Raw genomic sequence first — 20503 nt, 5'->3', positions numbered from 1 at the left:
GGGCCGAGGTATCACAACCCCTACCTGAAGCCTTTGATGGGGCACTGCCGGCAGACTGAGCACTTGGTCTGGTGCTTCACCTGCTCAGCCATGGTGACCCGATGCAGCACCGCCAGCCACACCATGGACTGCGGCTCCAGGTTGGCCCACTCCAGGAACTGGGACACCTCGATGGCGGGCTTCCCGTTGCTCTGGGAGGGGAGAGGAAGGAGCTGCCGTGATGGGGCACGAGCTCCTCACCACCCCTGGAGCCTGTCCCCAGCACAGCAGCTGCAGAGGGGACATCCCAGCCACATCACCCTACTCACAAAGCGGAAGCAGCTGCGGATGCTGGGCTCCACGTTGCTGCCTCCGAATGCCGCCACTTCCCCCAGCTGGCGCGGGACCTGGATGGCCTCGTGGAGCAGGACACCGAGGTGCCGCTGGTCACACAGCCCCCCGGCGTTGGCCACTTGGCTGAAGAGATCTGCCGCAGGACACGGACACACAGAGCCCAGTCAGACACATGGGTGATGCTCGACACAATGGGCAGGATGCAGGCACAGGGGGCGGATGTGTGGATTAGACCAGGGAGCTCACATAAGAGACAGAAACTGGTCTATGGTTAAATAACCTTAATATCCTTCCAGCTCCCAATAACCAGGAGCCTAGAGTCTTCTTGAGATTACATGCATCACTTCTTTAAGAGCCACAGCTGGCCCATCCTCTGTGAAGCTGCCCAATCCCTTTATTTAACCCCTTGATGCTTCCTGTGCTAACCCCTCTGTAGTATTCCACGGCAGAAAGTACCATGATCAAAATGCAGTGAGCAAAGGGGCTTCCTTGGTTGAAACCCCAACTGCGCATCCCCGGGTGTATTCCTTCTGGGAAGCACTAGATAAGTGTTGCCTGTTTGCTTTCTCTGCACTGTTCCTTATAGTGCTGTGCAAGCAAGATCACCATAGCACCAGTTAGTCTGCAAAAATGCCTTCTGATTTAGGTGGCATAGGAGGAAGGGAGACAAAGATGGTGATGCAAGCATATTAGTCACTGCAGGATAGCTGTTCCTCTGTGCTTTCTGGGTAAAGAAGGGCGAAGCCAGGAAACAAAAGCACTCCTGCTTTCCCCAGGTTACTGCACATCGGACCCTGGGGGAGGCAGGCAGGGACTCACACTGGAACTTCTCCTTGACCTCTGTCCCACACAGACACGCAATGCCCGTCTTGAAGGAGAGAGCCCTCATCTTCCCGCTGCGGCCACTGCAAGGCGAGACATGGCACAGGTTTGCTGCTGTTCTGGAGGGGTTTGGATGCAGGGGGTCAGCAAGGCAAGCATGCACCTCAGCGGTGGCCAGGGCCATCCGGCTGCACTGCCAGCTGCAAGAACAGCACCGGGGTTTCCTTCCGAGCACGGCAGCCCCGCAGCACAGGGGGATGCAGACCGGTACCTGTCGAAGACATTCAGCAGCCAGTTGAGGCTCATGTCCACACAGAGCGGCACGTTGACCAGGATGCCCCGCTCCTCCTCCAGCCTCTCATAGAGGGCGGTCAGGCAGTGGATGACCTCCACCACGTCCATCGCTCGGTCGCTGGGCTGCAGGTCGTGCTCATTGAAGATTTCCAAGGCTGTGGCCAGGGTCACCATATCCACTGTGCAGAAAGCATGGGCAGCAGGATCAGAGACAGAGAGGGAAACAGGAGAGGTGAGAGGCAAGAAAAGGGAGAGGCAGCCCTGTCCTGAGCGGTGTAAGACCCGCTGTGATGGGGGAGATGCTGGCAGGATGGGCATAGCTCCCAGGATTGCTGTTACCCATAAACCCCTCCCAAAATACCCACATAGAATCATAGAAGGGTTTGGAAAGGACCTTAAAGCTCATCCAGCTCCAGCCCCCTGCCACTGGCTGGGACACCTTTTAACTTGAGTTTTACCTACGTAAGTGAGGTTTACTGGTTCCCTTCCTGCTCTTTAACTAATGGAGCTCTCCCTGCCCCTGCCAGCAAGGTTGGTTTCTGCTCCCAGTTACATCCATGGCTTCTCTTAGAGCTCCTGGGTGAGCCCCTGCCTGATCCTACAACTTTGTAACTCGGAGCTGGACCACTTTGTTCTCAAATACCTTTGCCTAACACCTGCCCTTGAGGCATTTCCACCCTAAACCTGCAAAGAAAGGCACTGGCACAGTGGATTTGCTCAGCTTCCCAGCCACGGCCTCATCTTCCTAGCGCTTCTTGCCTCAGCTACCTGTCCCCTGGTGGGCTCCTGCCTTTGATGTGCTGTTAAAAGCTTGTGTTAGTTTAATGCCTTTATCGAGTGAAACCCAGCAGGAGGAAAATTCTTCCAGCACTCACATCTCAAGGCTTTTTGTACCCGTCGCAGTTTCATAGCCGTCCGATACGCTGAGAACTTGATGTTGTTCAAATCCGCTGCAATAACACAGGAAAAGAATGGAACTGCAGCTCCACATCCTCATCTCCAGGGCAATGAGCGGCAGCTGCAGGTCCCAGGCACCAGCCCCACCAGCAGAAGCAGAGTGTGTGGCAGAAGGAGAGGCAGAACCTGGTAGGGGGGTGCTCCCCATTGCTTTGAGGGCCCCTGTGCCACAGAGGGCTGGCGGGATCTCTCATAGCACCCCACACTGAATGGCTTTGTGGCAGGCTCCTTACCCAACGTCTGGTACAGCTCCGTCATCTTTGGGTGGTCCCAGCATGTCGTCTGGGCCTGGTGGCTGGAAGGGAAATAGAAGGAAGCCAAAAGTCAAACTGGGAATTAAGCAGCTGCTTAATCAAGTAGGTTGCCAAAGGGACCCAGCCAGCCCCAGGAGTGAGTCCCCCAGTGCCTGCAGATGCTGGGGCTGCTGCACCCCCAGTGAGCACTCCGCAGCTGCAGCAGCATGCAGGATGCCCACAGGATGATACCTCCACTTGCTACCAGCCCCCCACTCCTTCCAGCCGTTGTTCCCCCTCCTCTGGGGCACCTCTGCAGACAGGGAAAACCTGGTTCTCAGTGCTCAGAGCAGCCTGCTCACTGCCTTCCTCTCCTCATTGGCCTGCAGTTCCTGTTCCCACTGGACCAGAGCAAACCGCTGGCTGGGAGCACACTCACTTGATGTAGTATGGCACTTTGTTGGGGGAAATGGCTCGCTCCCAGGGGACCTGCACAGAGGCTGCAAGGAGAGAGACACAGATCTCAGACCAACGCCAAATGATCCTTTAGGCTGATGCTGTTTCTGGTGAAAGCCCAGCAGGACCTTGTCAGCGGGCAGGTGCCTCTGAAGAGGCTCTGCCTTCCCAGATCACCAACTGGGGGTCCTGGAGAAGATGCTACCTCTAAGAGACACAAGACTGCTGGTCTTGTTAGAGGCATCTTGCCTTTCTTGGATGGGCTCCAAGTCTTGCTGAGCTCAGAACTCAGCAAGAGACACTTCATGATGCTTTTGATGGTCCCCAAGGCAATGCTGTGGTCACCAGTGGGAGCTGGGCACACATGCAGCGCTGCCTGTTATGGCCAGGCTTGGGCACCCACAGCATCTGCTGTTCCCATTACTCATGCTATGTGTGTCAGCTGCAGTATCTCAGGAAGATGAGGACTCATTCCATACCAGTTGCCTGCCACCCTATGTTTGTTATCTAGAGGATGAAAGCCCTTTTATCACCCTCAGCTATTTTCCCTTGTCACAGGCAGCTTATCAATTCCAGCAACTGGGAAAGTTGTTCTTACTTTCAGATAGGCAGACATGGTCTGCATACAAACACAGGCCAACAGACCCCACTGATACCTGGAGACCCTGCAGGGCTCAGTATTTCCAAGGGTGGACTCTACAACCTGCTACCCGTTCTTTGCAGATCTGAGAGCCATCAGCAGCTCAGACCTGCGGGAACAGCATCCCTCTGCCTCACCATGTGAATGAAAGCCTCCTTAACATGCACATTCTTGGCCTCCAAATGATTAATACCTGTTGTCTGCCTACCCGATCTCTGAGGCTGGCACAGTCACAGCATCATCTGGGAGCTGCATTCTGAAGGGGAACCATGCTCATGTCCCACCCTTGGTCCCACAAGGTGAGGCTGCACAATGCTAACTCGGGGAGATGCTTCCTGCTCTGGTTCCTGTGCAACAGGCACTGAGCCCTTTCCTAGCTGTGCGTGGGCTCAGCAACAGGGCTCTGCACCACATTCTCCTGTGCCACAGCCCATGCTGAGCCACCCTGCAGAGGCAGCCTCAAGGTGGGCAGCCAGGAGGACCCACTCACGTACAGGAGAGGAAGTGCTGGGAGCCTGGTCCAAAGTCCCGGTGGGCATCTTGGAGCTGCTTCAGGCGTTCGTTTATGGAGGCCTGAAGAATGGGACAGAACTCAGTGGCAGCCCGTCATGCTTGTGGATGGACTCAGACATGCCTCAGCATGCAGGTCCTCTTCCTTCCTCACCTGCCTTGGTATCTGCATTCCCCACTCTGCTCAGCCCTCTACACGTCCTCCCACAGACTGAGGCAGCACAAGCCACATCTCCAGCTCACCTGTATCCATATCTTGACAGATATCAAAGCAGCCACAGTTGGTGCTGACTCATCCCCATCAGATCCTGATTCTCCTCAGACCATCCTTGTTCCTCCCATTTCCTTTTCCTGCTCAAGACCTCTATAGATTTACCAGCACTTTTCCTCACACCGAATTGATGCTCTCCTTCTGGGAACACCAGCTATGCCATCCCCGCTATGCCAAGCCTTACTTATCATCCCTGAAGCTCAGCAGCAACAGCCCTTCCCCAGCATCCTCCCACCTGTGGTTTATTTGCAGTGCTTGATCCTGACTCCTTCCCACCTGCAGCTGCTTCCAGCGTGTGTTGATCTGCTCCAGGGTACGGGAATTCTCCATGGATAGGTGGACATCTGAGATGGCAAGCTGGTGCGCAAGATCATTGACCACTTTCACCCCATCCTTCATGGGGGAGAGCTCCTCTTTGAACAGCTGGAGCCCCGTGCCCAGGGCAACAGGCACAGAGCAGGGCAAGAAGGAAAAGAAGCAGGAGAGCAATCAGGACTTGGATCTGATTCCTGTGTACAAGCTAGGGTGGGCAAGTGGCTGTCAGGACACTGCTGTACCGCAGAGTACCTCAGCAGAGGAAAACCAAACCAAACCCAGCCAGGCTGGGGATAACTCACATCGATTGAGAAGTGGAATATAAGCAATAGCTCGCCTATGCTGAGCCACTGTACTGTGTAAGGCCTGCGCCCTGACAAGATGCTCTGCACAGCCAATTGCTTGGACATTGTGGGACAAATCCACCCTCACAAAGCTAAGGAGCTGTCAAAGGGAGGACCTGCCCCCTGAGACCCCAAGTAATGAGGCTGCATTGGGCTGAGCAGTCAGGAAAGGCAACGCTGCCCTCCTGGAAAGCAGCATCTCATCACCTCTGTGGTGAAGGCTGGAGCCTTCTCAGAGCCAGAAGTACCTTGGTCGACTGGATGTGCTCTGGCAAGGAGTCAATGAAGAGGTCCCCAATGGGTTCCCAGGTTTCGTGCACGCTTTCAGCCTGGTCCAGTGTAGTGCTGAGCTCCTCCATGGCCCCTTTAATCTCCAGGAGCTGCTCCAGTGTCCGTTCGATGTGTCGGTGCTGGTCCACGCAGCGTGCTGTGAGCTTCTCCCACAGCTCGCTGGCCACATTCGCCTGCTTCCAGACAAAGCGGCTGATGTTCTGGATGCGGTGCCGGGGAGACACATCTGTGACCAGAGAGAAAAGTGAGGGCTCAGCCCAAAGGAGAGTGGGCAAGAGATGGAGGGAGGGAGGGCAGGGAAAAGGGAGATTAAATAAACCTAAGGAGAACTGGGAAGAGGGAGGGAAACCAAGTGATAATAGGATCCATCTCTGCACCAGCTCCTCAAAAACCTACCCCAGAGCACATCTGATACCTCCCAATGAGATGTACCCATCATGGGCTCTATCAACAGCCTCTGCCTTTGTCTAGGACAGAAGCACTGCTCTCTGCCAGCCTGTCCTTTGGCCAGAGGGTTGGGAGCAGCCCGGTGCATGATGGCATGAGGCAGAGCACTGATGGGCCACTTTGTGCCACGCCAACCACTTGCCACTTCCACTCCATCCTCTTCAGTCCAACCCAGGAGGAGCTGTGCTATGGGAGAAGAAGGAAAGGGGCCCTCCACAGACCTTTGCTTTCTGAAGTTGGTTCTTCTAATTCCTCAAACGGATGCTGGGAAAGGAAAGCCTGTGCTGACTCCAGGACAGAGTAAATGTATGGTCCCCGAGACTTCACTTCTTCCATGAAAGCCTGAGGAGCAGAGCACAGAGAGCAGGCTCAGCTGGGGAGAATGGACAGCCAAGTGCTGCAGTGATTTATTCCCTCCAGAACCCAGACCTCACTGGAGACATGGCGAGGAATTAACAGAGAAGTATTGCTGCAGTCTGGGGAAGGAATGACCACCTGCAAGAAGGTGGCTCCTGCAGAGGTCTGCACTGCAGCTCTGCTGGAGTGGGGCGGCAGAACAGAGAGCTCAGGAGGGTTTGTTGAGCCAGGGCTATGCAAAATGAAATGCTTTATTGATGATGCTTTCATAGGCACTGCTTGGAGACTCTCCTTATGCAGCAAGAGCATGGTCACACAAACATTCATCCCAGCAGCTGTTCCTCTGCTGGAGGAGCAAGGGGGGGACCAGCAGGATGTGCCAAAGCAGCACATCAGCCAGGGGCAGATGGCTTCAGAGACAGGCTGGTTTGGGATGTCACCTCCTCAGCCTGAGGGGCTCATGTCTGTGGGCACTGGCAGTGACATGAGGCAGGGGTCCCAGTGCCATGGGACCTGTAGCTCATCACGGCAGTGACTGGTGGCAGGGGAGGCGCGAGGCACGTACCGCGTGGGTCTCCTTCTCCTGCTGCACCAGGACGACGTCCCCCCGCAGGGGCAGCTGTGCCGAGAGCTCCTCATCCTTCTGCCCCAGCCAGTCTATGATCTCCTGGAGAGGCACCTGCAGCTTCCCACTGTGGTCAGAAAAGGCCTCCAGCCGAGCCCTGGCAGCAGAGCAAGGACAGCAGGACAGCGGTCAGATGGACAGGAAAGGAGCAGGCTCCCTGGGGAAGCACAGCACCGCAGCTGGGGTGATCTCAGGACACACACGACCCCACCAGGGACGGTGCATGACCCTCGGTGAGCACAGACACTGCACCACCAGCTAGGGTGAAGCATGGAGGCATTGGGGAGAGGAAACTCTTAAGGCTATTCCCTGGATTCCAGAGCAAGGGACAGAGTGACTGCATTTGCCTGTGGGTCGGGGCTGTGCTCTAGCGCAGGGGGCTTGGCTCAGCATCTACATGACTGGGCAGCTTCCAGGAGCTTTGCATTAAGGCAGGAGACAATTAACATGCCCCAGTTAAAGGCTGCGTTGTCCTGGCTCTGGAGCTGCAACCTCTGGTGGCCTGGAAGTCATGTTCCCCCTGTGCAGTGGAGGTGGCTCTCAGCTAAGGGACAAGTGCAGTGGAGATGGCAGCAAGGCAATGGGGCAGAAACAGACAAGACAGCAGCAGCAGCAGATGGAGAAGGCAGAGGAAAGCAAGAGCAGGAGCTTAGGAGGGGAGGGAGAAGAGGATGGGATGGGCGGAAATGGAGGGGATGCTTTTCAGCACAAGGAGGAAGACCCAGGTTTGTGGACAAGAGGGGAAACCAAACCAAGGTCACAGTGAACTCGTGTGGCTCATCAAGCAAACGGGTTCAAGCCCTCCTGCCAGGCACCTGCAGCAGGCAGCGCTGGGAGGCCAGCCCAGCCCTGGGCTTGGCTCCGGGCAGGAACTCTTACCGCAGGCTGTGGGATTTCTTCTTGATCTCGTTCCAGCAAAGATTCATCTCCAGAGGGGCCCGGGGCCCTGCAGCACCACTCACAGCCCAGGGGGTTACACACGAGGGTCCTGCACCATCCTGTGAGGCTTCAACCTGGGCAGAAACAGAACCAGGCTGCATCCAGAGAGCGCTGGCCTATGCTTATGGCACTTGCCTGGGGACACCTACCCCGTTCATTCCTGACCCTGCCTGGATTTCCAACCTCAAGGGACTGCCCTGCTCCCAGAGGGGTCTGTGGAGGAAGGATGCAGTGCCAGCTCCAGCAGCACCAAGAGCAAAAGCTGAAGGAAGGGCTCAGTGTACATCTCTGCTCTGCAAGATCTTTGCTCATCATTTATCCAGCAATGAACTTATCTCACTGCTAGGGATTAAATCAGAGCTGCCCCTTGGGTGTCACAGTCCCTGCAGGACTAACAGTGATGTCTTCCCATGCCATACAGACTGCTGTGCCTTTGAGAAAAGGAAAGCACCATGGGTCCTGTTGTTCCTAGGACCAAGAGGACCAGCCAACCTCTTCTGCGCCATCTCCAGTACTGGGAGCTGCCACCTGCTCCTCTACAGAAGCACAAGGATATTCCCTGCCTGCACAGGAGATCTCAGATGCTGCTGATCCTCCACAGATGCTGCTTCTCCTTTGCAGCTCTCCAGAACGGGCAGTGGTGAGAAGGATGCTCTGAGCAGATGGCAGCAAACCGTAACCCAGCCCCACAATGGAAGCTCATCAGTGAGCCTGCAAAACCGGGTGTTGATCCCTGGACAACAAACCCTCAGGGGATGGGGCAGAAATCTTCCCCTAAGCCCGTAGCACTCTATCATGCTCCTGTTCATGATGCCAATGAAGACATCATTGTACTTGCTGGCAACAGCACCACAAGCCAGCAGGACAAGCAGCATCTCACACGGACTCAGTGAGTGAGGGGGGATTTCCTCTCCAAAAGCGCCAGTTGTGCAAAGCACAGGGACACATCTCATCTCCACAAGTGAGACATTGATGTGCTTTGTTAGGGAAACGGCAGCATTTCGATCTAATGCTACTTTGATAGTAGAGCTCATTTGTGATAATTATCCCCAGGTGATTAATCAGCCATAATTAACTGCATTAGCACTTTCTAAACAGCGCATACAACAGGCACCCCTTTGCCAGGGAAGGGCAGCTGCCGCTGGGGAAGAGCAGCAGCTCTTCCAAGGAAAATGTGCAGATACTTGTCCTGTCCAAGGGCTCCCAGAGATGACAAGGGGACAAACCCAGCTAAGCCAAGGAGAACAACAGGCAGGAGGAACCCACCAGACAAGGAGCTTGTCCTCACAGTTAAACCAATACCCCCTCCACAATAGCTCTCTCCCCAAGACTGGTTCTGAGTTTGTTTCATCGCAAACCACCTAACACCAGCCTGTTCCCTGCCTCGCCATCCTGCCGCTCTGAGAGCATCAAGGAAACAGAGAAAACTGTGACCCACAGAGTTCACAGGAATCTTGGGGCCGTGAATAATAAACTGCTCCAGCTAAAACTGCTGCTTGCACATAGAAAAATCAATACCCTGCATAGGCACATCCTCCCGACCCTGAAGCAGGTTATCCTCACAGCACTGCCAGTGAACACCCAGCCCTCCCCTCTATCCCAGGGGAAACCAAAGGAGGGATCAGCTCTACCTGAGTGCAGGTGCACAGCTCAGCAAACAAAACGCCCTCCCAGCCTCATTTAAGAAGTTAAAAGCCCACCAAGCCTACAGCTCACAGACCATGCCCAGCAGATGAGCCAGTGACAGCGGCCAAGCATCTGCTCCCCTAGGACAAAGCCCCTTCAAGCGAGCAGAGGGGAAAAGGAGTGCTTTCCCTCCGAGCATCCCTGAAGCATCCCTTCCCCAGAGCCCCGGCAGCCGCATTCCCGCTCCACCCTCGGACACGATTCCAGGCTCACCTACCTGTGCTTCGCCTCAGATCCGCCGCAGGGCCGCTCAGCTCCCTTGGGAGAACGGGCATCACCTCCCACCCCTCCGGGTGCTGCCAGGCAGCACCCGGCAGGGAAGGAGACGGGCACAGTGCGCTCAGCAGAGCAGCCCGAGCACTGACCCCCCAGGAATGTGGAGGGGGGCGGCAGCTCCTCGCAGCCAGCCTCAATCCCAGCTTTGTCTGGTGGCATTCCAGCAGCCTCCAACCTGCCTTAACCCCTCTGCTGCCACCGGGGCTGCCTGCAAAGCACGAAGGGGGCAGAGGTCTGCAGGGCATCCCAGGGTGGGAAAGCTCCGTGCAGGAAGCTGGCCCTGTACAGGTGGGGTGCTCCGGGAACTAGGGGAAATCCATCCCTGCGAGGCCATGGCAAAGGTGATGGTGGGGCTGGGATGGGGTGACAAGCGGAGACCTTGCCCTCAGGGGCTGGAGCACATGCAGGGCAGATGGGGTGTTCAACAGGGAGGAGATTGACCCAGGGAATGGTCCCCAGTGAGCTCTGGATGCCTGGGAGAGAAACAGTCACATTCTTGAGGCCCCAAAAGCTGAAGATGCCCTCCTTGCCCCCACATGTCCCAGCCCAGTGCTGGGTGCCAGCACAGATGTTTCTGCCTGCCTGGACTGGGTGCAAGTGGTTTGTTTTTGCCAGAAGGCTCTGGGCTGGCTCCTTGTGCCCCCCCCCAGTCCTGACACCCAGCATTGTTCCCATGCTCTCCTCCACCTACGGGGAGGGAATCAAAAGCTCCCTCTATCTCTCCTTCTCTTCCCCTCCTTCCCTGCCTGCACATCTGGCAGCTGCTGTCCCTCCCTCCCTCTGGGACCACCACCAACCTCCTCTCCCACCACCTCCCAGGCTGGACTGATGGAGAACCAGCTCCCAGACTGGGGAAAGAGTCTCCAGCAAAGCCAGGACACAGCTAAGGATGGGATCCTTATTATCCTGGGCTGCATCAAAAGGAGCGTGACCAGCAGGTCGAAGGAGGTGATCCTGTCCCTCTACTCTGCTCTTGTGAGACCTCACCTGGAGCATTGTGTGCAGTTCTGGTGTCCTCAACATAAAAAGGACATGGAACTGTTGGAACAAGTCCAGAGGAGGCCATGAGGATGATCAGGGGCTGGAGCACCTCCCGTATGAAGACAGGCTGAGAAAGTTGGGGCTGTTCAGCCTGGAGAAGAGAAGGCTGCGTGGAGACCTCAGAGCAGCCTTCCAGAAGTTTAAATTGGATATAAGGAAGAAGTTCTTTACTGTGAGGGTGGTGAGGCACTGGAATGGGTTGCCCAAGGAAGTTGTGAATGCTCCATCCCTGGCAGTGTTCAAGGTCAGGTTGGACAGAGCCTTGGGTGACCTGGTTTAGTGTGAGGTGTCCCTGCCCATGGCAGGGAGTTGGAACTGGATGATCTTAAGGTCCTTTCCAACCCAAACCATTCTGTGATTCTATCTCTGCAGCCTGCAGGGAGCTTTCAGGGCAAGCAAGGACAAGAGAGGGCTGTTTCCTGGCAACACCTTCACCTGTGAGCAGGAGGGCACTGCAGACCCTTTGCATGAGTTGGGCTGTCACTAACACTGCAGGAGCCAGCAGGCACATGGTGCACAGCACCCAACACACCAATGCCCACACAGCACAAAGCCAGGCTCAGGCAGGGACTGGGGGAAACCTGTGCTGGATATGACCTGAGCTGAGGCTGTCTGCACCCTCCCTGTGTGCTGCTGCCTTGCTGGTGGGGCCCACAGGATGTTCTGCACCAGCTCCCCTCACCCAGCAGGCCCCATAGGGTTCTGACCCCATCGTTAGAGGCTTGGACTGCTCATGCTGCTCAGGAGGGCATTTGCTCCTCTTGTTCTATCCCATTCCTTTCTCGCTTCATCTGCTGGGCAGTTCATTAACCACCCATGCACTGGCCTGGTAGCAGCTCTCCAACACAGGGCAAATAAGCCCTGGCTCAGCTACCAAGAGCCTGCCCCAGCTGCAAGCCTCATCCTTACACACTGGAGCCACTCCAGAGACAGCTCTGCCTCCCTCCTGCAGACCCCTGCTGCTCTCTGGGGCAGGATGAGTCCATGCTGATGGAAGCCAGCGAGGAGCCCCAGCCTCAGCCTTCGCTCTTCATGTTTGAAGCACAACGAAGGAAAAGAGGCAGAGCCAGGCCCCTCATTCCCCCTAAGAGCAACACTGCCAGCGCCCAAGGAGAACTTGGGCTCCATCCATCAGTCTCTTGTCAGGCGAGAGATACCCTGGGCAGCAGCTACAGGCAGCAAAGGGGAAGCCATGCTCCAGCATTCCCCCAGCCTTGCTGTCCTGGGTGACCCAGAGCAAGGTGCTCAGCCAGCGTGTGGCTGCTCAGTGCGGAGCACGGGCAACTCTGCAGACACTCACAGAGCACCTTCCCCTTCCCCTCCCTCCCCTCTGCGCTGCCCTTCACCCAGGGACCTTCACCTCCCTGCCTGCCTTTGGTGAGGAGCCTGGGCTGGCTCGGGGACCAGCAGTGTGAGCACCCACTCGCCATTCCTCAAGACATTAGACCAGAAGGAGGTCAGATTCCTCCTCTGCACACAGTGTTTGCCAGGGGCTTATTTCCAAGCTGTTCTCTGCAACCAGGGAAGTGAGAAACCTACATTTTCAGCAGAAGCTGATGCTCTCCCAGACATCCAGGAAAAGAACAAACCCAACAAAGAGCTGCAAACAGTGGCCTCTTCCTCTTCATTTTGAAGGAGGCTTGAAATGCAGCTCTGCAGGTTGCCTCTCTTCCTCTACTTTGGGAAATGCTTGGCAGCCAAAATGCTTGAGGAGAGCCAATGCTCTCATTAAGTGCGAGCAGATGGGGGCCTGGAGTCAGCAGCTTTCCCTTACATCAGGAACAGAGGTCCCAGTTTGCTCCACTTATACTGGCAACCACTGCAAGGAAGGCTCCCAGACCCAGCTCTTACCTGAGACAGCACACGGGCAGTGCTGCTGTGCTGTACCTGCTCTGTGTCGTGCCACTCAGGACATTGTGGGAGGGCATAGGGCCATTCCTGCATCACCAAGGGCTGCATCAGAACCGATGTTCATGGGGACGGAGACAGCTCTGGGCACGAGCACCTGAAAAGCAGCGTCAGAGTCCCAGGGTCAGCTTGCACCTCCTCATGGAGCTGACCCCCTCCCCTTTGTGCTGCCTTCACAAAGCCTAAAGGATGCTTTTCCTTAATACATTTGTACTAACGTTGCAGTCTTTTTAAATGTCCAGCTCTTTTATGTGCATCCAGTTACACAATCGGCGGTGATTGGATTTGGTGTCAGCCAGTCCCACACTGCAGTTTTAAAAGGGTTGGGTTGCTTGAACTACAGGAGATACCCAGGGTTTAATGGAAGAGGGGAGAGGGGATCTCACTGCCATCACCACTGTCCTGGTTTCAGCTGGGAGCGTTAATTTGCTTCCTAGTAGCTGCTATAGTACTGTGGGGCTTTTTTAATCCAGGACAACCACTTATGTGGAGACAAAACAGACACATTTACATAACAAACAATATTTTCAAACACGTCATTTTTTCCTTTTATGTTCAGAAGGAAAACTGCCTGGAGCTGCACAGTCCCCATGCGTGCATCTCACACTGTCATCATCGGCCTTGTTAGGAGTTTGAGCTCATTATAAAACTCTCTTTTAACTCCATTGGTAGAATTGTCTCACCCAAAAAGCCCCTTAGCTGTGGCCCCTTGTCTGTTCTATGGATGGGAAACACGACCTTTGGTCACAGTGCTGCTTTTTGTGGTGTTTGGACTCTGAATAAAGTTAACAGTGATTTAACCCACTGCCAGCATCACCCCAGCGGTACAGAAAACCATAAGACAATAAAGCCCAGAGAAAACGGTGCAAGATATTTACGTGAATCTGGCAAATCACAATCCCTCAACTCTACATCTGGCCAGTGGCAGCGCTGTGAAAGGAGCTAAGCACCAGCATGTTCATGGCAGGATGAAAGCAGTGTCTACCATGCAGGGCTTTGCCCAGCCAGACTCAGCCCATGTGATTTACTCATCTGACCTCATGAGTGATGCTCTGAATACTGTGCCTGTGATGGGTCACGGGGCGGTGCTGAGCGACTGAGCTATCTCCTGCCCAACACACTGCCTAACCTGGTGACTGTCACCTGGCTCCACAGCCAGACCTCCTGTCCAAGAGGAGATGGGGCTGCTTCCAAGGCACACATGGAGCAATACTGCTGGAAGAAGGTCGCCGGCTCCTTCATACCCACTTGGACCAGCTGAGAAGCCTCCTGCTTGTCCCTGGCAGGGCAGGAGCAGGCAGCGTGTCCTGCAGTCACACTGAGAAAGCCTCAGGCCATGGTGCACATTGCCCATCTCTCACCTTGTCATATCCCTCACTCCCCTGCCTGAGCTTTCGCTGCCTCTCCCCCTCCATTACACACATTAAGAGCACAGCTTATCCTGTTACGGGTGGTTTTAATCCCTGAGCAGTCTGAACAGCCATAATTCTCTCCCTCTCCAGCAGAACAGCCTGTGTTGAGCTCTCCAACAACATGTTGTTAATCCAAGTCTGGTCTCCTACCCCTCCTGCCCATTGGCGAGATGAACATCGCAGGCTGTGCAATGCAGCACGCTTGCTCTGCTCCTTCCCCATGCAGGCACATGAACAGTTATAGATTCCAGGGTCTTCAAAGCCCTCCACCCTCATGGGGCAGCTCCAAGGGCACAGGGGATGATTTCTGTCTTCGACAGCCGGTAACACCGTGTCCTATTCCTTCAATGCTCATGCTATTTGGGGTCCGAGCTGAGCCTGATGCTCCAAACGACCTCTAGATGAGGCTCAACCCAGCAGAGGTACAATTCTCAGGGCATGAAAAGTCACTCGAAGCCTCCATCAGAGGAATGCCATTGGTGTCCAGCACCACACACAGTGGCAAAAGAGGACATTTGATGGGAGAGAGACAGACAACCAGGCGGCGAGGCACGGCTGCAAGCAAACCACCAGCTACCTATGATCCCTTGCCAAATTCCCTGCTAGTACAGGAGCCAGCTCTTGATCTCCTCTGCCACGGCACACAAAACAGCTCCAGCTCTTGCACTGCTATTTCAGTGCTTCAGTACAGCCCCGTGTCTGGGCACTGCAGCATGGGGATGGACCTTTTGTGGGTGCTTCCCAGCTATTGCCTGGTGCATACAGCTGCCAAGAACAGGACCTGTGATCCGCCTTGCTTCTCCCAAGGCAGCTTTCCCCTCTGCACTCTGCTCTAGGTTGGTGCTGGAGACCCAACGAGCTACAGCCAAGGGACAACATCAAGCACATAAAGATGAGAGTGCTGGCAGCTAAAACTGCCATCCCTGCAGGCTGACACAAGCCTGTGCTTGAAAAGGAGTTGAAAGCAGTGCCATCAGGTTGAAAGCCAGGTGATCCCCTGTCACGTTTCTGTGCAAGCAGTTAAAACCTCAGGGCCCATGTGAGCACAAGGAGGAGGACATCACAAGGAGCAGTCTTAGAGTGACCACAGAGCAGGCACTGAGGCATTACACCCATACAATGGAGGCAGCAAGAAGTGAAACCTTTCCCAGTGGTGTCCCTCACATGGTCTTTGCTGGAGGTTCCCACTCCAGGCCCGAAGGTGATCTCCTCAGAAGAGTCTAATCCCTCGTTACAAGGTGCTGGTTTGCACTGTCCCACATGGAAAGCACCCAACTCTTGCCTCTGCTCCCATTACACCTTAGGAAACAAAGCATTAGACATTTCACAGCGCTGTGTTACGGCTCCCACTTTAATAACCAGGACACAACTGGAGACCACAATGATCCCCTGCTTGAAAAGTAAGAAAGCCAAAGCCCTTGCTGTTGCATTTCAACAGCTGAATGCTTTAGCGGGCATTAGGGTGCATTCAAAAGAAAGCAGTTGCCTTTTTCCTCTTCCTACCCGAGCTGTACCTGTTACTAATTCAGCACTGGAGACCCGGGCTCTGCTTTCCAGCCAGTCTGACAAATGCAGCTGGAATGGCCATTGCCCATCCTGCTTCAGCTCTACCACGCAAGTCAGTGCTCTGCTCAGTGCCCTCTGCTTTCTTCCTACAGTCCCACTGTAGCAGCAGCACTGGCTGGTTGGAGAGGCAGCGCTCACGTGTATGGGTTATGCCCCATCTCTTCTCCATCCCGCCCAGCAGGAAGGCGGCAGCTCCCCACCAGTGCACATCCTGCATGGGGTATTTCTGCTGGTTCACTGCCTTTGGTTAAAATCCTCCTGATACAAGCCCTCCCAAACACCAAGGGGATCCACACTGCAGCTGACCTGCATCGCTAAAGGTAACCCGAGGGACCTGCAACAGAAGTCCAATGTTGGATGTTGAATTTCCAGCTCTCTACCGCATGTAACAGCGGCAAATACAACATTTAGGTCAAGAGGTCTCTCGATCACAAGGTTTATGCTTTGAATTGCTGATTTCCCCCAAAACGTTCTTTCCAGGCGGAAACTTTCCACTTCAGATCTTGGCCTATAAGGCAAAAATACGGCAGCGCTCTAAGGAAAGGCAGCTTAGCCTTTGTCCCCACGAGGGGAATGGAAATACAAACACATTCCCTGCTGCTAGAAATGTTAATGGCTTTGTTGTTGTTTAACTTCCTGTACAAGAGAAGCTAAAGCTCAGTGTGCTCCGTGTCCTTTAAGGGGAAAGGTGGGAGGCTTGTGGATATTTCAAAGTTCAGCTCCAGTGTAAATGCTTACAACGGGAGCATTCCCAAGCTGGCAGACAGCGGGACTCCCTCAACAGCACAATAGCACATCCTGTCCCAGCAAAAATGGTATCCTACACATGTTGAGTAAATAGTTTGAGCCTGGGACTGAGGGCCAGCAGACCTATTTCCCAAGACCCCATTAGGTCAAGGTTTGTCAAGAGAGAAGGAAGAGAAGACTTTGTCCCACTGGGACCAAGCATACAAACAACACAACCCTCTTGGAGCACGGGCCCTTGGTCTCCATCTCTTTACAAACCAGGAGTAGATACTCAAATGCAGGTTCGCGATTGCTCCCGTGTGCAAGGAAAGGGGAACAGGGCTATCAGCAACCTTCCCCATCAGTGGGGATTTACAACCCTGTCATCCCAGGGCTAAAAACCCCAGATGCCAAAGCTGCAGCTGGACCTCACACTGCACTGTCTCCTACGTGCCAGGTCCCCTCGTTCATCACAATGAAAGGTCCTTCAGTTAAGCAGCTCTCCTTAAGATGCGACATAAAACCTTTGCTGTATCTGGTAGGGAGCAAGTGGCACAGGAGGTGCCCCATTCACTTTGGGTGGGTGATGTGGGGCACTCACACCGAATGAGCTGCATTCTTAAATGACCACTTAGACATCATTTTAGCTCTATGGATAGAGAGGTGCCACAGAAGCAGCATCTCTCCCACTGGCTCTTTCACTTGCCATTTTCCAAGCAAAAGAATAGGCAGCTGCACACAAAAACTGAAGCTGAAAGATGCCACCAGTCAGCCTTGCAGCAGGAACCTGGGACGATGATGTGCCCAGCTAACCGGGTGAGTGTGGGTGCACAGCCCCAGCACGGCCATGCAGAACCGGCTGCTCCTTGCTCTGCTTAAAAATAACCCGTGGGAATTCATTTAGGAAGGCTGCAATGTAAATGTCTGTCACAAGTTGCAGGCTCCCAGCTGGGTTTTAAGCTGCTCTCTCCAAAACTCACTTTGCAAGCGGATTCTTCCCATCCTTTCCCCTCCTCTTTCCATTAGAGAAGTACTGCAGATAATTACCTGAGCACCTTGAGGACCCAGCTGCAAGCACAAAGCCCTGCTGTGCTGGACAGGAGCTGCTGTCTGATAGATCTGACAGACAAAAGGAGCAAACATCTTCCAGTCTTCCAAAAGGGACAGTGGAAAGGGGGGAATAACCTGGTTATTAAGTGAAAGAAGGTTGCAGCAGCCTTAAAAACTGAACCCCGTTCTTCAGGTTCAGTTGTAATCCTGAAACCTGCCCATTCAAACCCACTAAAAACCTCGAGTTTTGTCTTTGTCTTTCTCCTCCAAGAAGCTGAACTTTTCCTTCCCTGCTGCTAGAGGCAGGAAACGAGCCTTGCTGCACTGTGGAAAACACATCACCCATTTGCCACCCTATATAACTGATGAGCAGCAGTGGGAAGAACCCACCCGTCTCAGTGATAGCCGAGGTAGCGCTGTCCTAACTCTTGGCTTTCTTGATGCTTCGTTCCTCGTTCTCAGTGTCAAACTGACATCTCTTTCTCTGTACTGAATGTTCTGCCTTGCCCACGACAAGCTTGTCTTTATAATAACCTCCCTGTCAAAGCATGGGGTTTCCCTGGCCTTCTGAAGCCATGCATTTTATAAGCAGGCTGTGTGCCACATGAAGTCACATTTCCTTTCCTTTCTTGAGATGTATCAGAGCGAGCTTTTTCTTATGCTAAGGGAAGCAGAAAAGGAAAACAGGATGGGGCTATTTTGGCTCAGTTCCGAAAAGCTCAGTTTCACCTTTATACACCTGTGAAAATGAGGGGGTTTTGAAGTCTGGATTCTGTCTTGGTTTAAGGAGACTTAAAATTCCTCTTCTATCATCCAGCCTTGAATATACTTCTCAAAGTAGGATTACGGTCAGAAGTTCACCATATGCCTCCAGAACTCAGGGCTTTTGCTCGTACCCATTCATTTAATCCCCTCCCTATCTCACTGTGTTTGGTTTTAGAGTCACTCCGACCTGAGCAAACCCATTCATGGTTGCAGTCCTGGCCACTTTCAGCGAGTTGGATTGATCCAGCTCGGGTACCAATCCAGACAGAGCCGGTCCTCATCTTAATTACTTCAGTTAACAAAGAGGACCTGAACACAGCATCACATCACAGCACCCACTCCAACACTTTCCCACCCCAGCGCTCCAGACACCCGTGTTCCTGGGCCCAGTGCTGCGAACCAAGATAGTTTGGAATCACATGTCTATAGTCCAGTCCCTTCCCAAAGGGCCAGCACACGCTGCTTGTCACCAGAGCCCTGCCTGGCCCATTCCTGCAGCAGAGGAGAAAGCAGCTTTGAGCACAGGGAGCAGGCAGGGGAGGATGTGAGACGGCACCGGAGCCACGGCAGGCACACAGCTGGAAAACCAGGAACGCTCCCAGCATGACTGAGACTTGTAGCTGGGAGTCCTCACAGGGCAGGGTGCTGTGGTCGGGCAGTAAAGGCCATTAAAGAGAGCAACCACACAAGGACTCTCCTGGCTCCAGAGAGGTCGGTGAGCAGCAGGAAGGAAGGTGTGAAGGGCCTGGGGTAAGGGCACAGGGAACACGCAGGCTGATAAGGATTGTACTGGAATTTGGGGTTTCAGGGCTAAATTAAACCCCAAACAAGCGTCGGTTTGTCCCTCACACAGCCCTGCACTTAAAGGTAACTGCTCCACACCCTGCATGGATGGGCAATCTCAGCACTGAGACCCCATGGGTAGGATGCTGGCAATACCAGCAGTGCAGCCCCCTCCCTGCCATGCCAGAGGGAAGACTGAAGGGAACGGGCTGGCCTGGGAACCAGTAATAACCTGTCCTGCAACACAGCACTGAACCCTGGGGAAGCACTGCCCTGCCTGGCACGGAGAGGGAGGGAGGCTGCTGAGCCCTGGGGAGCAGGAGAGGTCCTGCGCTTCCTGCAGGTGGTTCTGCAGCCAGGCACATCAAGGGGAAGGTCAGCGGTGGCAATGTGAGGCCTTGAGAGAGGAGGAGGATGAGCATGAGCAAGTGAAAGGGATTGGGGAGAAGCTGGGGGAGGGGAGGGCAGACCAGACACAAAGGAGCAAGGCTGGACTGGGAAAGGTAGGGAATGGAAAGGGCAGACTGGGGCTAGAGTCTGATCCCAGCTTATACTCGGGTCCCTGCCTTGTCCTGCTGTCTGATCCTCCCAGGAGGATGCTGGAAGGCCACCACACACCCTCCCCAGAGCTCAGAGTGAATAAGCCTCCAGTGTGCAAAGAATCAAAGCCGGTGAAATCGGGATGCTGGTTACTATTGTTTGCCTTGGGAATCCGCATCACTTACTGCTTCCCAGCCTCTCCCTTGTGGAAGCAGCCTTGTCCAGGTCTCTCGTTCCCGCTGTCTCCCCCCGATACCCTTCTATTCTTCTCTGCAAGTTTCCTTGCCCGCACATACACAGTGTTACTGTGAAGGGATGCACACACACCCAAAGAGCGCATTTCCAAGGTTATCAATCTGTCAATACCTTCCCGTCTCCCAGCCCACCTAGGATCCGAGTGGGAAACGAATCCTAGTCATGGCCTACCTTCCGAGTCCACCAGGTCTGAGACGCGGGAGCAGCAGCCGCCGGGCTTCAGGAGCAGGGACTGGGGCTGCCTGTGAATCAGCAAAGGAGTCCCTGTGACAGGGATGCATGCTGAGGCTGGGCGCTGCTGCCTGCACGCTCCCTGCCTCTCCTCCTCCACCGACCGCGCTGCTGTGTTGCTATGCAATCACATCACCAGGAGTAACAGCATCCCTCCGAGCCTCCAAAGAGATACCCTTGACTCGGAAAACACAGGAGGAACAAGGACGATCCCACAAAGCGCCCGGCCCTTTGGAGGTCTCCTTGGCCAGCAATTGATCCAGTGGAGGGGAGGGAGAAGAGTGGAGATGCAAAGACAGACACAGGAGGAGGAGACAAAACACACATGGAAAGGGAGAAAGAAAAGGGAGGGGGAGAGAAACAGAGATGCACAAAAGCACTGTGGTCTGACCTGCAGGGACCTGATACAGGCTGATGGGCTCAGACACGC

The 20503-nt window shown here is 54.5% G+C and overlaps 2 protein-coding genes across 4 annotated transcripts in view; both read right to left on the bottom strand.

Moving 5' to 3' along the window:
• RPL36A (ribosomal protein L36a) overlaps nt 1–9226 on the bottom strand; it is a 46454-nt gene extending 37228 nt beyond the window's left edge. The window contains exon 1 of the mRNA XM_061445912.1: nt 9223–9226. Within this exon, the coding sequence (XP_061301896.1) occupies nt 9223–9225 (3 nt within the window). The 5' untranslated portion in view covers nt 9226. The remainder of the gene's footprint in view (nt 1–9222) is intronic.
• DRP2 (dystrophin related protein 2) overlaps nt 1–20503 on the bottom strand; it is a 25537-nt gene extending 5034 nt beyond the window's left edge. Inside the window, exons 1-15 of one of the 3 annotated variants that reach the window (XM_061445902.1) lie at nt 20014–20503; nt 12689–12842; nt 7775–7908; nt 6836–6992; nt 6135–6255; nt 5424–5692; nt 4793–4939; nt 4230–4308; nt 3079–3139; nt 2640–2701; nt 2325–2399; nt 1427–1628; nt 1153–1238; nt 309–466; nt 25–191 (exon numbers count right to left, since the gene is read on the bottom strand). In XM_061445902.1, the coding sequence (XP_061301886.1) occupies nt 25–191; nt 309–466; nt 1153–1238; nt 1427–1628; nt 2325–2399; nt 2640–2701; nt 3079–3139; nt 4230–4308; nt 4793–4939; nt 5424–5692; nt 6135–6255; nt 6836–6992; nt 7775–7908; nt 12689–12796 (1826 nt within the window). In that variant the 5' untranslated portion in view covers nt 12797–12842; nt 20014–20503. The remainder of the gene's footprint in view (nt 1–24; nt 192–308; nt 467–1152; nt 1239–1426; nt 1629–2324; nt 2400–2639; nt 2702–3078; nt 3140–4229; nt 4309–4792; nt 4940–5423; nt 5693–6134; nt 6256–6835; nt 6993–7774; nt 7909–12688; nt 12843–20013) is intronic. The other 2 variants (XM_061445903.1, XM_061445904.1) reach the window with 2 other exon arrangements.

Source organism: Pezoporus flaviventris, unplaced genomic scaffold (assembly GCF_033815535.1).
Source record: "Pezoporus flaviventris isolate CSIRO_AGI_PZ_B2104156 unplaced genomic scaffold, CSIRO_AGI_Pfla_v1 ptg000005l, whole genome shotgun sequence".
Lineage (NCBI taxonomy): Eukaryota > Metazoa > Chordata > Aves > Psittaciformes > Psittacidae > Pezoporus > Pezoporus flaviventris.
Note: the sequence above shows the minus strand (reverse complement) of the source record. Positions and strands in the feature narration are given on the sequence as shown.